The sequence below is a fragment of the Chionomys nivalis genome, chromosome 21 (genome assembly GCF_950005125.1).
Source record: "Chionomys nivalis chromosome 21, mChiNiv1.1, whole genome shotgun sequence".
NCBI classification, from domain to species: domain Eukaryota; kingdom Metazoa; phylum Chordata; class Mammalia; order Rodentia; family Cricetidae; genus Chionomys; species Chionomys nivalis.
Window position 1 is genome coordinate 42202303 of NC_080106.1, and position 13463 is coordinate 42215765.

The window sequence follows — 13463 nt, forward strand, 5'->3', positions numbered from 1 at the left end:
ATTTCTGCAATTCTGTTGTCAAGAAAGTAGGGAGAGTCAGGCATGGTGGCGCACATCTTTAATCCCAGCACTGGGAGGCAGATGCAGGCGGATCTCTGTGCGTTCAAGGTCAGCCTGGTCTACGGAGTGAGTTTCAGGACAGCCAGAGCCACATCATCAGACTCTGTCTTGAAAAACAAAGCAAAAAAGTAGAGTAGGGAACCCTAAAACAGAACTGAGGCCCAGGAGACAGGAAGGGGCAGTTTGCCAGCTGACAGTGGAAAGTGTCGGGGACAGAGGTGGTTGGTTGCCCAGTGTGCTCGTCCCTCCCCACACGCTTACTCTGCTGAGGTAGGTGGGGAACCCACCAGGGGGTGGCTGGGGACCCCAACCAGGCTGGGCACCATGGTGATCGGAGTGGGGCCAGGACCACAGGCCACTTCTACCCCATGCCATCTCCAGGCTGCTGGGTTACGTGCCCAAGCTGGATGCTCAGGTCTTGGCTGTGGGACCCCTTCTGGAGGTCAAGCCCAGGTTATCACAAGGTCCAGGTTTAGTTCCAGTCTTAGTAGCGGCCAACCTTGGCATCCCCGATGGCCCCCCAGACATCAAAGACGAATTCGTCGGGGAACGCGAAGTCACCAAGCCGTTCATCCAGAGCCTCTGCCAGTTCGTCTGGGTTCCTCTTGTCCTTTCCCAGCTCCACCATGGTGGCAGCTGTCAGGGAGGAGAGAGATGGACACAGATGGCGTGAGGGACTGAAGGGTGCAGGTTCAACTCAGCCTGGATGAGACCTGGAAGCCTGCTCCCACCTTCCAGGCATGGGTGCCCCCACTCACCCAGTTCTGTGTCTCTGATCCCCATGTAGCTCTCTAGCAAGTCATCCACCTTCTCAATGGCTTTCTCCTCGAAGGCCGACGGCTGTGGTGGGGAGCAGAGAGCACAGCGGTGTCAACAGACAGCTGTTACAGTGAATGTCTACAGGACCCGGGCCTTACATGCTAGGCAAACAGCTCTGCCAATGGACTGCACCCCCAGCTACTTTTTACATTTATTTATTTTATGTGTAGGAGTGCGAGCCTGAGGAGGTCAGACGAGGACGCCGAGCCGAATGCCCTGGATCTGGAGTTAAGGGGGGTTGTGAGCCACCCAATATGGGTGCTTGAACTGAACCTGGGTCCTCTTCAAGTGCAGCACGTACTCTAACTGCTGAGCCATCTTTCCAGCCCCAACATTCAGATATTATTGTTCTTATTTTGAGACAAATTCTAAGTTGTCCAAACTGGTTTTGAACCCTAAACCCTCAGATCTCAGCTTCCCAGGTATCTAGGATTACAGGTCCCTGTCCACACTGGGCTGGCTCTCACATATCTCCTTTCTGGTGACAAGCTCTTGTGGTTTGCGTTACCCTTGAATGTGAAATCCTCCTGCCTGAGAGACATGCCTAGATGTGGTTTCTGTCTGTATCACTAAGGTCCACTCTGACAGGAAGTTACTAGGACTCCTATTTTACAGTAGGAAAACCAAGTCTCACTTGCCCAAGGAAGGCCCTTGGCTGGGAGGAGGCAGATTTAAGCAGAGGTGTCCAGAGTCCCTCAGGTAATGAGAATGCTGTCACTGGCCCAAGGTGGCTCACTCACCAGATCCTCCACTGTGGCAGGACCCCGGGATCGGAGTCTGAGGGTCCCTCGGCCAGTGCCCAGTTGAGGGCCCGAGCCAGGATGGCCACCCGCTGAACGCTGGCTGATCATATCTATGGGAATTTCAGCACACAGTCAGTACAGTGCTCAGGCAGCTGAGCTTACAGACACCTCTCACAATCCTCGGGATAGGGGCTGGATTCCAGGGGACAGGATTTGGCATGAATGGAGAGGGGCAGCGGGGGTCGAGCATAAAAGAAGCTAGAAGAGAATCCAGGACAGCTTCTACTTCTATTTGAAGGGGTGAGAGCTGGGGAGGGGTGGGTATAACTACTGGGTCCCAGATCAGTCCTATCTACCCATACCAGGGGCGCCTCAGGCCCATTCCTGAGAGTTAGTGAAGCCAGGTAGAAAAAGCAGCAGGGCATGGGAGTTGTGCAGGGCAGCCAAGCCTCACTTCTCCAGGCTGAGGGGGCCGGCCAGGGTTGGGGGCAACTTCCTTCAGGCTGGGCTGCCAGCCAGCACCCAGTTCTAGGGTAGGGTGGGGCAGGCTCCACTTTGCATTGCAGCTTGGGTGCCACCTGCTGGTGGTTCCCAGTACTGCAAGCTATATTTTTGCCGTGTTCAAGGTCATCCCAGTGGGTGGTCCAAGGTTTGCTCACCAAAGGCTTTTCGAGGCTCTGTGAGTTTGAGGGTGAAGGTGCGGCCTCGGGGAAGTTCCTTGAGGAGCCTGGCAACTTCATAGTGCCGACAGCCCAGCAGGCTCTGCCCATTGATGGCTTCAATCATGTCACCGACGCTGATGAGCTGGATGTGGTCAATCACACTGCCTTCCTTGATGCGCTGTGAAGGGGCAGGTGTCAGCTCTGGAAGCTCCACTGAGGTCCCATTACAGACTCTGACCACTGACTAAAGGTGTGCCACCCACCCGGGCACCTTAATGAAGGCATAGCCGGCCCCGTTGTCAGTGATGGTGAGCCCCAGTGCCTCCTCAGACTTGAATACTTCCACTTCTTTGCGCTGCCCCTTAACGTGGGCAAAGATGAAGTCCTCCAGCCCGATCTGGCCTCCCAGGAGCTTGTCCATATCCACTTTATGGGTGTTGAGGGTGCAGAACATCACCTGCAAGGGGGGGGGGCAAGATGCTTGTCCCCTCCTCCCTGGGTCCCCTTTCCTAACACTTGGGATAGGAGGGGAGTCCAGAGACAATACCTACCCCAGGGAACGATGACACCCAGAGCCAGGGCAAGGTCCGCTGGCTCAAGTACTATGAGCAGGACTCCTGCCCTGGTCAGAACTCAATGAACACTCAGTAAATGCTGGGGATGGATAACAGAGTCCAGATTCCCACCTAGCCTTCCACCTGTCTCCACTTGATGCTCAGCCCCACTGCTGCCCTCCCTGTGGCTTCTCTGCTTCTGTCTTGGGGTCACGTCCCCAGTGAATCACGGAAATAAAAACTGCTCCTGACTTCCAGTTCCCATTGTGCTCTGGGGCACAGGCCTCCTAATGCCTCGTAGAAACCCAGTTACCACCTGTGCTCACCAATCCTCCACAACCTACCAGGCTGCAGGCTACTCCAGACCTGAAGGGAAATCAGCATCCACACCCCCACATCCTACTAGGGTATGAGCCTCTCAAAGCCTGATGGGAAACCCACCCCCACATACCTACTGGGGTACCAGTCTCTCAAGGCCAGACATGAACTAAGTATCCTGTTGCAGCCATGCTTCCTAGATTCAGGGGTTGCTGGTGAGCGGATGGCATCAGCACCTGACCCCCAGTTCACAGGAATGCACAGCACATCCAGGCCTGTGGCTTGCTCTCGGGACCCTGGCCCCACTGTACCTCAGCAGCTGGTAGTCGGAAGGCCTCAGCAATCTTTCCATACAGCTCCTTGACATTGGTGAAGCCCTCGATGCGGCCCGTGGGACTACCATGGGCCAGCTGGGTGTGGAATACAAGGCGAGGCCGGAGGGCAGCAGGAGGTGGGGGTAAGCCCATCTGGGACTCCCCTGCTCCGCTTCCACCAAGAGGCCCAGGCTCCCCAACTCCCAGTCCGCTGCGGCCTGGCTCCGCCTCTTCATTTTCCACCAGAGGTGGTGCCTTTTTCCGCCGCCCCAGTCCCAGTGGCATGAGCAGCCAGAAGTGGGGGCTCGGCCAGGAGACCTGCAGAAAGGGAACTGGGCTTCATGCTCTGCGTGACAGCCTTGGGTGCCACCGTCACCACCACATGGTACCAACACCAGCCAACACTGCTCTGCTTTGCAGAGCAGATATCCTTAACTGTGGGCTGGGGAAGTGGCCACCACTGAGCCTTAGCCCAGCCCTGATGACACGACTCACGGCTCCTAGGCACAGGGTTCCAGGATACCTCCAGAATATTGCCCCCAGCCCCCAGCCCGTGTAAAATGGTGTTGTATTTGCACTGTGCAGACTTGGTTAGTATTTGGTCACAGAGCTGCGGCCCTTTCCATACTCAGCAATCAGCTCTAGACTTAAATCTATGGAAACTCTTGTTACACTCTATTGTTTAAGGGGTAGTAACGAAAAATTCCGTCCATGTTCAGCACGGTGCAAGGCTCTTCCTGAACCAACCAATCCTCCCTTCCTCCCTCTGTGCCGGGGTTAGATGTCGGTCTTGTACATGTGCGCCCAAGCTACACGCCCAGACTGCTCCTTTCTATTTTCAGGCATTTATCTCCTCGCTGCTCAGGATATCCTTGAACCTGCAATCTTCCTGCCTCAGCCTCCGGAGTAGCTGGGATGTAGCATATGCCAGCACATCTGCCCTGAGTGTGTTCCATCTAGTGGGTTTGATCTGGGCATCCAGAACAGAAGGGAAGATAAAGGGCTGGCTCTACCTGGATGCTGGGGTGCAGCACAGTGGGGAGCCACATGCAGAAGGCCCAGGTCTCTTCCCGGCAGCGAGTACCTATTACAGCCCACACCACCTGCCGTGACCTCACTCAGGCCTCCTTCAAGAGCTCCTTTAGGCAAACGGCTCTAGCTACACCCACTTAGGCGCAGGAGCACACCCCTCTGAGACAGGCTGGCCTAGAACCTACAACCTCCTGCCCTCGGCTTCTCAAGAGCTGGAAGATAGGATGGACATCACATCCGGGTTCACTGTTCCACCAGTTGCACTCATTAAAGCTGTGTACAAAAGCTCCCTAGCCCTTGGCCGGGGAGATGGCGCAGTCAGCACAGTGCTTCTGAGGACTGGAGTTAGAGCCTTAGAATTTACACAAAAACCAGATGTGATAACATGAGCTTGCCATGTGCTTGAGTCCCAGGCCAGTGAGAGACCCTGTCTCTAATATCAAGGTGGGAGACTGGCAAGTTGGCGTGGTGGGCAAAAGCAGCTGCCATCAGGGCCTGCAGAGCTGAGTTTGGTCCACGGACCCACATGGTAGGTGTGCACTGTGCCATGTGTACCTACACACATACATACGCACACACACAAAAATAAACACATGCAATAACAAACACCCCAGTGGACAGCTCCTGAGGAATGACACCCGAGGCTGACGTGTGACACACAGAACCCTTGAGTCTCTCCCTCAAAGCACACAGCACATGACCCCTGCCAAGTCCCTTGGGACAGGGCAGGCTGGTGAGTTCTAACAGGAAGTAGCACGTCACACACCAGCACAGAAACATTAATTACTGGAGCAATTCTCCAGAGCACTACAGCTCCTGACAGAACGACCACAACAGCTGACACGGTGGTGATGTTACCTCGCTGCATGGGTCTCCAGCGGCAGCAACTGCAGGGGCCTGGACGAGAATGCCCCCCACAAGCTCATCCATATTTCAATGTATGGTCCCTAGTTGACAGACTGTTTTGAGAAGGATTAGAAGGTGTGGCCTTGTGGAGAAATGCGGGCTTTGAGGTGTCAAACACCCGTGTCAGGCCCAGTGTCTCCTTCTCTCTGCTTGCTGCCTCTGCATAAAATGCAAGCTCTCAATGCTGAGCCAGCACCATGATCACCATGCTCTCTGCCACGATGCTCATGGACTCGTCCTCTGACACTGTTAGTAAGCCCTTAATTAATGCTTGCTTTAGTGAGTTGCCTTGATCGTGATGTCCCCACAGCAGCACAACAGTGACCTAAACAGCAGGTGCAATGGAAACGCAGCAAGAGCGGAAAGCATGGCGGCACAGTACGGATTCAGACTCAGGCTGGAGAGCTTAGTGGGGAAAGCTCAGTGTATGTAAGAAGACCTAAGTTCAAATCCCCAGGACCCACGTCCGCCTCAAACAAGGTCAAGAGGACTGACCTGGGCTTGTCCTCTGACCTTCACATAGGCACCAGGGTACACATGTACCCTGTGTGTGTGTATGTGTGTGTGTATGCATGTGTGGTTCAGGTAAGATTTACTGGCAAGCACCTTTACCTGCTGAGCCATTAAACTGACCCCTGTATCTGTTTTCATCCGTTTTTCTTCCTTTAAAAAATATACTATTACTGTACATACACACACGTGTGAAGGTGAGTGCTTAGAAGGCAGGTCAGTGGATCTATGACTTCAAGGCCAATCTGAGCTTATAATTTCCAAGACAGCCACAGCTGCCTAGAGAAATTGTCTCATACCCGCCCCACCCCTGCCAAAACAGTGTGGGCTACGGTGTTTCTGTGTTCACAGAGGTCAAAGGAAGCAGCCACGTGGCACCGTCTACCGCTTTCCACCTATTCCTTTTGAGGGAGGGCTTTCTGCTTTCCTTTGGCTAGTCTGGCAGCCAGCAAGCCCCAGCTATGCTGGTCCTGGGGTCAGAACTCGGGTCCTCACACCTGAGCAGCAGCACCTGTAACTGTCTCTCCAGCCCGGCCCCCTTTTTTCTTAGACCGGGCTGACCTCAAATTCACAGAGATCCACCTGCCTCTGCCTTCTCAGTGCTGGAATTAAAGGCGTGCTCCAGCGCTGCCCAGCTTTATTTTCTTGAGTCAGGGTCTTGCCATATTGTCCAGATTAATCTTGAGTTCGTGGTCCTCCTGCCTCAGTCTACAGTAGCTTAGACTATCAGCATGTACCACCATGCTCAGCCATTTTACTTTAACAAACACACCCCTGACTAGGAACACTACATCCAGTTGTACAGCTGTTCACTATGCTGCAGACACAGTAGGTATTAAGGGAGCAAAAGGGGTGAACCCCTGCCCACAGCTGCCTGCTGAGCTGTGGCCCTACTGTGGCCCGTGTCTCTGGGAGAAGACTATCTTTCTAGTTACTTATGAGAGGTGCAGTAAGCTGGCTGGAGCTGACCATCCCTCCAGATCTGTGTGGTGCTGAAGCGGCGAGCATGGCCCGGTCTCTGACCTCCCCCACACAAACATCGGGACAAGAGAGTGCTAGGCGGACGTGGACGGCGCAGAGGCGGCACAACTCTGAACAGTGTGGCCGGAGCAGGAGGGGGGAGACAGTGAAGGCAGACGGACGGAGCCAGGCCGCAGCACACCGGTGAACAATCACTGATCCGCACCCAGCCTGACTTCATTTTCAAGCCACAGGCTCCCTCAAGGTGTCTGATCTGTGATCCCTCAAGACGCTTGGCCTTGACAACTATCCACAGTGATATTCCACCCTCTTTGCTGGGGCTCATGTAGCCCAGACTGCCCTTACGTTTGCTAGGTAGCCAAGATTGACCTTGAACTTGTGATCCTCTTGTCTCACCCTCCTGAGTGGGAACACAGGAGTGCATCAGCACGTCTGGCTCAATTCATCTCATTTCTTTGGGGCAGGGTCACACCAAGTGGCACAGGCTTGCCTTCAACTCCTGACTTTCTTCTTTAGCTTCCCATGCCCTAGGGACTTCCTGTGTTCTACAGATTTGCTTTCCTGAGGGGCAATGCAGGTACAAGGGAACCCAATTGGCTGAACCACATCTTCCTGAGGGTTCCCTGCTCATTGTCATGCATTCTTCTGACCCTGCAGGCTCCACTCCCACCCCACTCACCTACACTAGAGTTGCCTCTGGGTCCTCAGGCATCCCTTAGCGTCCAGCTTCCTGTCAAGACAGCAGCCAGAATGACCCTACAGTCATGTCACCTCGTGTTCTGCTCTGCTTTCCCAGGAATCCCACTGTCCTTTAGGACCCACTACCCATGTCATAGTGCCTTCCCTTCAGCCTCTGAGGCCTCCTCCACATGGTTCACAGTTAGACTGGAGCTTGTCTTAGGGCCTTTTAACGGCTGCTCCCTCTGCTGCCCAGCACCCTCCCTTACGTCCTTCATCTGGGAAAGGCATTTTATGTCTTTGTCCACTGTCTGCTGAGGGGAGAGATCTGTTTGTCACTACTGGCATCCCTCAGTATGTGGGACAGAACAGCCACAGGAAATCATGTTGGATGAGTGAGGGCCCTGTGTGGCAAGAGTGGCCATCTCCCAGGAGAGCACAAGCCCCACACCACGGCCCCCACCCTGTTCTGGGCAGTGCCTGGGCAGGGAGGCACCAGCTGACTTCTCATTTGAGGCTTGCTTTTGCACGTGGGAGAATCAATGGTGCCAAACACCTTTTTATAATGTTCAGTGCTCCTGATTGGCTTGTTAGTGGACTTCCTGTTAACTGTTGTTTGCTGACTTACTCTGTGTGTATGTAGGCATGTCATATTGTCAGTGTCTGTCGGGATGTGCCTGACTTACTTCTTTCCTCCACCAGGTGTGTCCTGGAGGTCAAAGCCAGCTCTTCAGGTTTGGAGGCAAGTGCTTTACTCACTGAGCCAACCCACCTTCTTTAAGATTGTATTTTGCATTATTTGTATAGGTATGAGGTTCTGTGCACCTGAGCGCAGGTGCCTGCAGAGGCAGAAGGCACCAGATCCCCTAGGGATGGAGTTACAAGCAGTGGTAAGCAGCCCAACACAGATGCTGGGAAACACTCGCAGCTGCTGAGCCCTGCCTCCGGCTCTCATTGTGCTCCTTGGGCACGTGCTCACTCATTCCCACGGATGTGTGGGTGCGTGTGGAGGTTAGAGGTCAACCTTGGGTACTGGTCTTCAAGTGCCATCACTTGGCTTAAAAGAAATTTATTGGGGTTGAAGAGATGGCTCAACGGTTAGAGCACTGCCTATTCTTAAAAAAAAAAAAAAAAAAAAAAACAACCTGGGTTCGAATCTTAGAACCCACATAGCCACTAACAATTGCCTCCAACTCAAGTACTAGGGAGGATTTGATATCCTATTCTGCCCTGTGTGCAGACATGCATGCAGACAAAAAAAAAAAAAAAAAAAAAAAAAACCAAACACATAAAAGTTTTTAAAATTAGTTTGAGGCTAGGCAGGCCAACACAGCAGTTCTAGGACAACCAGAACTACATAATGAGACCCTATCTCAAAGACAAAGAATTAATTTGTGTGCATGTGTGTTGTCACAGTGTGCAGAGGTTGTGGGAGTCAGTTCTTCCCTTCTACACTCAGGTGGCAGGCTTTGCACTGCTGAGCCATGTCTCTAGGGTCACCCCTTTTGTACTGGGACTTAAACTCCCAGTCTCAAGTATGCTAAGCAAGAGCTCCACCACTAAGTTATCCCATATTCCCAGTCCCATTTGTCTTCCTGAGGCAGGGGCTGAGCTCTCCAATCAGGCCGGCCGGCCAATGAGCTCCTGTTTTGTCCCCAGTGCTGGGGTAACAACTGCAAGCATTTCCATGTAGGTTCTGATGTCAAAGTCAGCTGGCGCAGCAAGCACTTTACCAAGTGCCATCTCCACGGACTACCTGGCCTGCATGGTTTTCTTTTGCTTTTCTGAGGAGGGTCTCCCTGTGTACTACACAATAGCCTCAAATGAAAATCCTCCTGCCTCATCTCCCATGCCCTGGGATAATAGGCCTGCTCCACACCTGGCTGGTTCGGCTTTACTTGGATGATGTTTTTCTTACTGATTTGTGAGAACTCTTTATATATTCTGGGCACTAGTTTTTACTGGTTCCTTCATCTCTCTGTCCATAGTTCTGTATCCAGTATAGCACACTCACTGGCTACTAGACAAGGTAAACTCTAATGAATGGCATAGAAATGTCCTCTAAAATTATGTCACCACATTCAGTAGCAAAGAACAGCGGCGGCACCCCCCCAGTACACAGTCTCTAGATCATCAGTCCTTGTTCTTTTTTGTCTTTGAGACAAGATTTCTCTGTGTAGTCCTGGCTGTCCTGGAACTTTAGACCAGGCTGGCCTTGAACTTGGAGACCTGCCTGCCTGTGGCTCCTGAACACTGGGATTAAAGGTGTGCACATCACTGCCTGGTTTAAGGCAAGTATCTTAACTCCTCTGAGCTCAGAGGAAACCATGTGTGTTCCTGGGGTGGTCCCCGGAGCACTATTAGGGTGTGTGTTGTGTTGATGAACTGTCTTTCCTCACTGTCTTGGAACCCCACACCCCGGCCTCCTTTCTGTCTCTGAACATGTTCAAGGCTCTGTTTAGTCTAGCTTTTGTGTGCCCTCTGGTGAGTAACACAAGGAATTGAGGAACATGCCATGGACCCCGAGCTGTAGTATGGTGGCCTGGATTCAAGCTCCTTTGCCACTCACCAGTGGCACAAAGTCAAGTTGCTTAACTTCATGAGGCCCCAGTTTTCCCATCTGAAAATGTGGCAGAGTTCGCGTCTCTCGGGGTGTGCTGCACGGGTGTGCTGCACGGGTGTGCTGCACGGTACCCGCTCAGTACTTCAGCACACACGTCAGGAGGTGTTGGAAGTGTCACTATTTGCGGCGAGAGACAATGCTCCAACCTTTCGTCCACGAGGAAGGTGCTCTACTGCCGACCCCTCCTCTCCCCCAGCCCTCACTGCTGGATCCTCACAGGGGCTGAACTGTTGACCCACACCTCCAGACTGCTCCAGTCTCTATTACTGTTAGATCCTTCCTTCCCTGGCCCAGGAGCACCCAAGTTCCTAACTTGGCAAGGCTATTCCAGACATCTCCAGGCAGTAGGCTCGCCCCAGCCCACGGGAGCTGCTCCACAGGACTCAGGCCTATGAACTTAGCTGTTCATCTCCCAACATCCCAGCTGTTATTTATCTTTGTGTCTCTATTTTTGAAGGTTTTCTTTATGCGTATGAGGGCTCTGCTGCATGTCCATCTATGCACCTCTGGGTGCCGGGTGCCTGCAGAGGTCAGAAGGCACTACTGTTAGAGATGGTTGTAAACCATGTAGGTGCTGGGAATCGCACTCCCAGCATGCACTCTGTCTCCCCACCCCGTGTCTCTATTTTAAAATGCAAACCAGGTAGCATCCGTCATCTGTCTCCGACCTCACAAAGGGATCCCACCATATAGGGGAAAACTTGAGAAGTGTACCAGGCGCCCCAAACTCCCACAGACTCACATCTCTAGCTTCAGTCCCGTGCTAGCTATTCTATGCTTTGCTCTGCCTGGGGTGTGCGAGCTACCCCTGCCCTGTGATGCTCTCTGAGAGGCCACTCAGTGCTCAGACAGATCTGCAATGGCTGCCCATGGAAACTTGTGGCCTGTTTCCCACTAGAGTGCAGAGAATTTTGTCCTGCTTTTGGAGGGCAGTTTCCTCCAAGCAAAATACGGAGCCTGGCCCAGTGGCTGCTTAGTCCTTGTAGGTGATGGGGGTGTAGCTCGAGGTAGAGCACCTGCTTGGCATGTGATGCCTAGGGTTCCCCAGGAGCTGAACTGTAGAATGTCTTATACCCGACTGACTGTGGCCCAAGCCCCACCACGAACGTTAGAGAGCTACGAGCACCTCCCACTGTCTGCAGGAGCTGAAGGGAAGTGGGTTGGATGGATTTCCGGAGTCCAGCGCTCTCATCCCAAAAAGGGCCTGAAACTTAGCAACCCCCACCCGCAGTCACAGAAAAGCTAAGTGGAAGGAGCAGGAAGCAGGGAAGGGGGTTCCTGGGGCTCAGATAACACCTGGCTTAGGGGACACCACACCTGCTCCCCTGTCGTCCCTCCCTCCTTACCCCCTGCACAGTACTGCTTTGGGGAGGGCAGGAGGCCTCTGATTCATTCTTGAAAAACCGGATCCTGAAGGTCTCATCTCCCCAGTGTTTCCGGGGCGGGGGCTGAGGGGCGTGAACGCACCGCTCGCCCGGTCTTGGCGGCCGCCGAAGCCCAGCACCCCAGACACCCGGCCTCTACATTCCCAGGCATTTCCTTCGCAGTAGAGTGGACAGGGTGGGTGGAGAGGGTATGGGATTCAAGGACCCATGGTGTTTGGGCCTTGCCTCTCCAGCTCAAGAGAAGGGACGATGGAAGCTGTCTAGTGAGTGGGCGCGGGGAGGGACGCAAAACCCAGCAGGTACGGCTCCGAAGTGAATATGGGGGTGGCGGTGTACAGTGAGTCCAGGGGGCCGATCTCTGGGATTAGTTTCTGAACTCTAAGGCGTGGGTCCCTCATCCCCACCGGCCACTCACTACCTGTGTGACCTTGAGTGAGTCACTCCACCTCTCTGGCCCAGGTGCCTCACTTCTAAAAGAAGTTAGGAGCCCCTCCCAGGAGGCTGTTTTGATTCAATGCAGTGCACCGAAAGCGTCTGACGAGAAAGCGCTGGGTCCGGGCTAGCAAGTGGGGGAGGGATCCAAACTATTACTGCAGTTGTTATTGTTATCCGGGCCCGGTGGTCTCGGTGTCCCCGCCGGCCAGCTTCTGGGTAGGGGCACGGGAGGGGTCTGGACCCACCACCAACAGGGAGCGTCCCGGGTGCAGAGGGCAGGGGTGGACCGGAGGCCCCGGCCAGCGGGAGGGGTCCGTCCTTGGGGTCCCGTCGCGGCCAGCCCCACCCCGCCGCCACGGCTCCATGCCCGGGAGGCCGCCCCCGGCCGGGGACACTCACCTGCGCCGCCGCCACCCCGCGCGCCCAGTTCGGTCCTCTGGAAACTCGGCCCGGCTTCTCCCTGGACCTCCGGTACCTGGGCGGCGCCGGCGTCCCGAGCGGACCAATCGGCAGCGGCCGCCCGCACTCACGGCCAATGGGCGCCTCTCGTCGGAACGCTCCGAAGGGATCCCTCCGCCGAACCTCGGCCTCCCCCGCCCGTGCGCGCAGTGGTCCGATCTTACTTGGTCTAAATGGCGGCGGGCTGAACCATTGCGGGGCTGCGCGGGGGGGCCGACGGGAGACAGGGCTGGAGCTAGCGATAAGAATCAGATGACAGGGTTTGGAGGATTGTGCGCGAGCATCCAAGGAAGCGGGCTATTTGGGAGGTCAGCGAGGGGGCTGAGAGCAGCCCCCAGCCCAGCTTCCCTCCCAGAGAGACTGATTCTACAGTGGGCCATAGTGAATGGGGAGGGTCCCGCGTGTCTCTGCTTCTTCCACTCTACACAATAGACAAAGGCAATCGTGCATTCATTCAGTCTTTCAATCTTTAAGTGCTCCTGCCTGGTACCAGGCTCGGCCTTGGCTCTACAGACACGTGGATGGAGAGAACCAAAGAGCACTTTGCAAGCAAAGCTGTGTAAGAAGACACTGTAGAGCATATTTAAACAGTCGACTTGTCAATTGAGTACCTACCTTGCAGAATCCCTAGATGATGACCAACCAGTGCAGGCCTCTACTCTTCTATTCCCACCACCCCCCCACCAGACAGGACAGCACTAGCTATCCTGGGACTTGCTCTGTTGACCAGGATGGCCCCGAACTCACAGAGCTCTGCCTGCCTCTGCCTCCTGAGTGCTGGGGTTAAAGGCTTTTTGCCATTACTGCCCAGCTAGGAAACTGAGTTTTTCTTTCTTCTAGGTTTCTTGGTTTCTCCAAGGTTGAGCCTCATCAGAGTTCGTCTTCCTCTTGTACTGGGAGTTAAACCATGTTCTTTTGCATGCTGGTCAAGTGCCCAAGGTGAGACGCTGTAGTTGGACTTTCCTGTGGGCCAGGTGCTGGCAC

General features: G+C 54.3%; 1 protein-coding gene across 1 annotated transcript; it reads right to left on the reverse strand.

The window, feature by feature from the left end:
- Positions 1-12497, reverse strand: Gipc1 (GIPC PDZ domain containing family member 1). Its single transcript, XM_057753727.1, has 7 exons — positions 12420-12497; positions 3468-3788; positions 2556-2741; positions 2282-2462; positions 1620-1732; positions 819-900; positions 1-696 (listed from the first exon to the last, which is right to left on the reverse strand). Exons 2-7 carry the CDS (start codon positions 3753-3755, stop codon positions 545-547), a joined length of 1002 nt encoding a protein of 333 aa, XP_057609710.1. The 5' UTR covers positions 3756-3788; positions 12420-12497; the 3' UTR covers positions 1-544.
- Between the last annotated feature and the right edge of the window lie 966 nt (positions 12498-13463).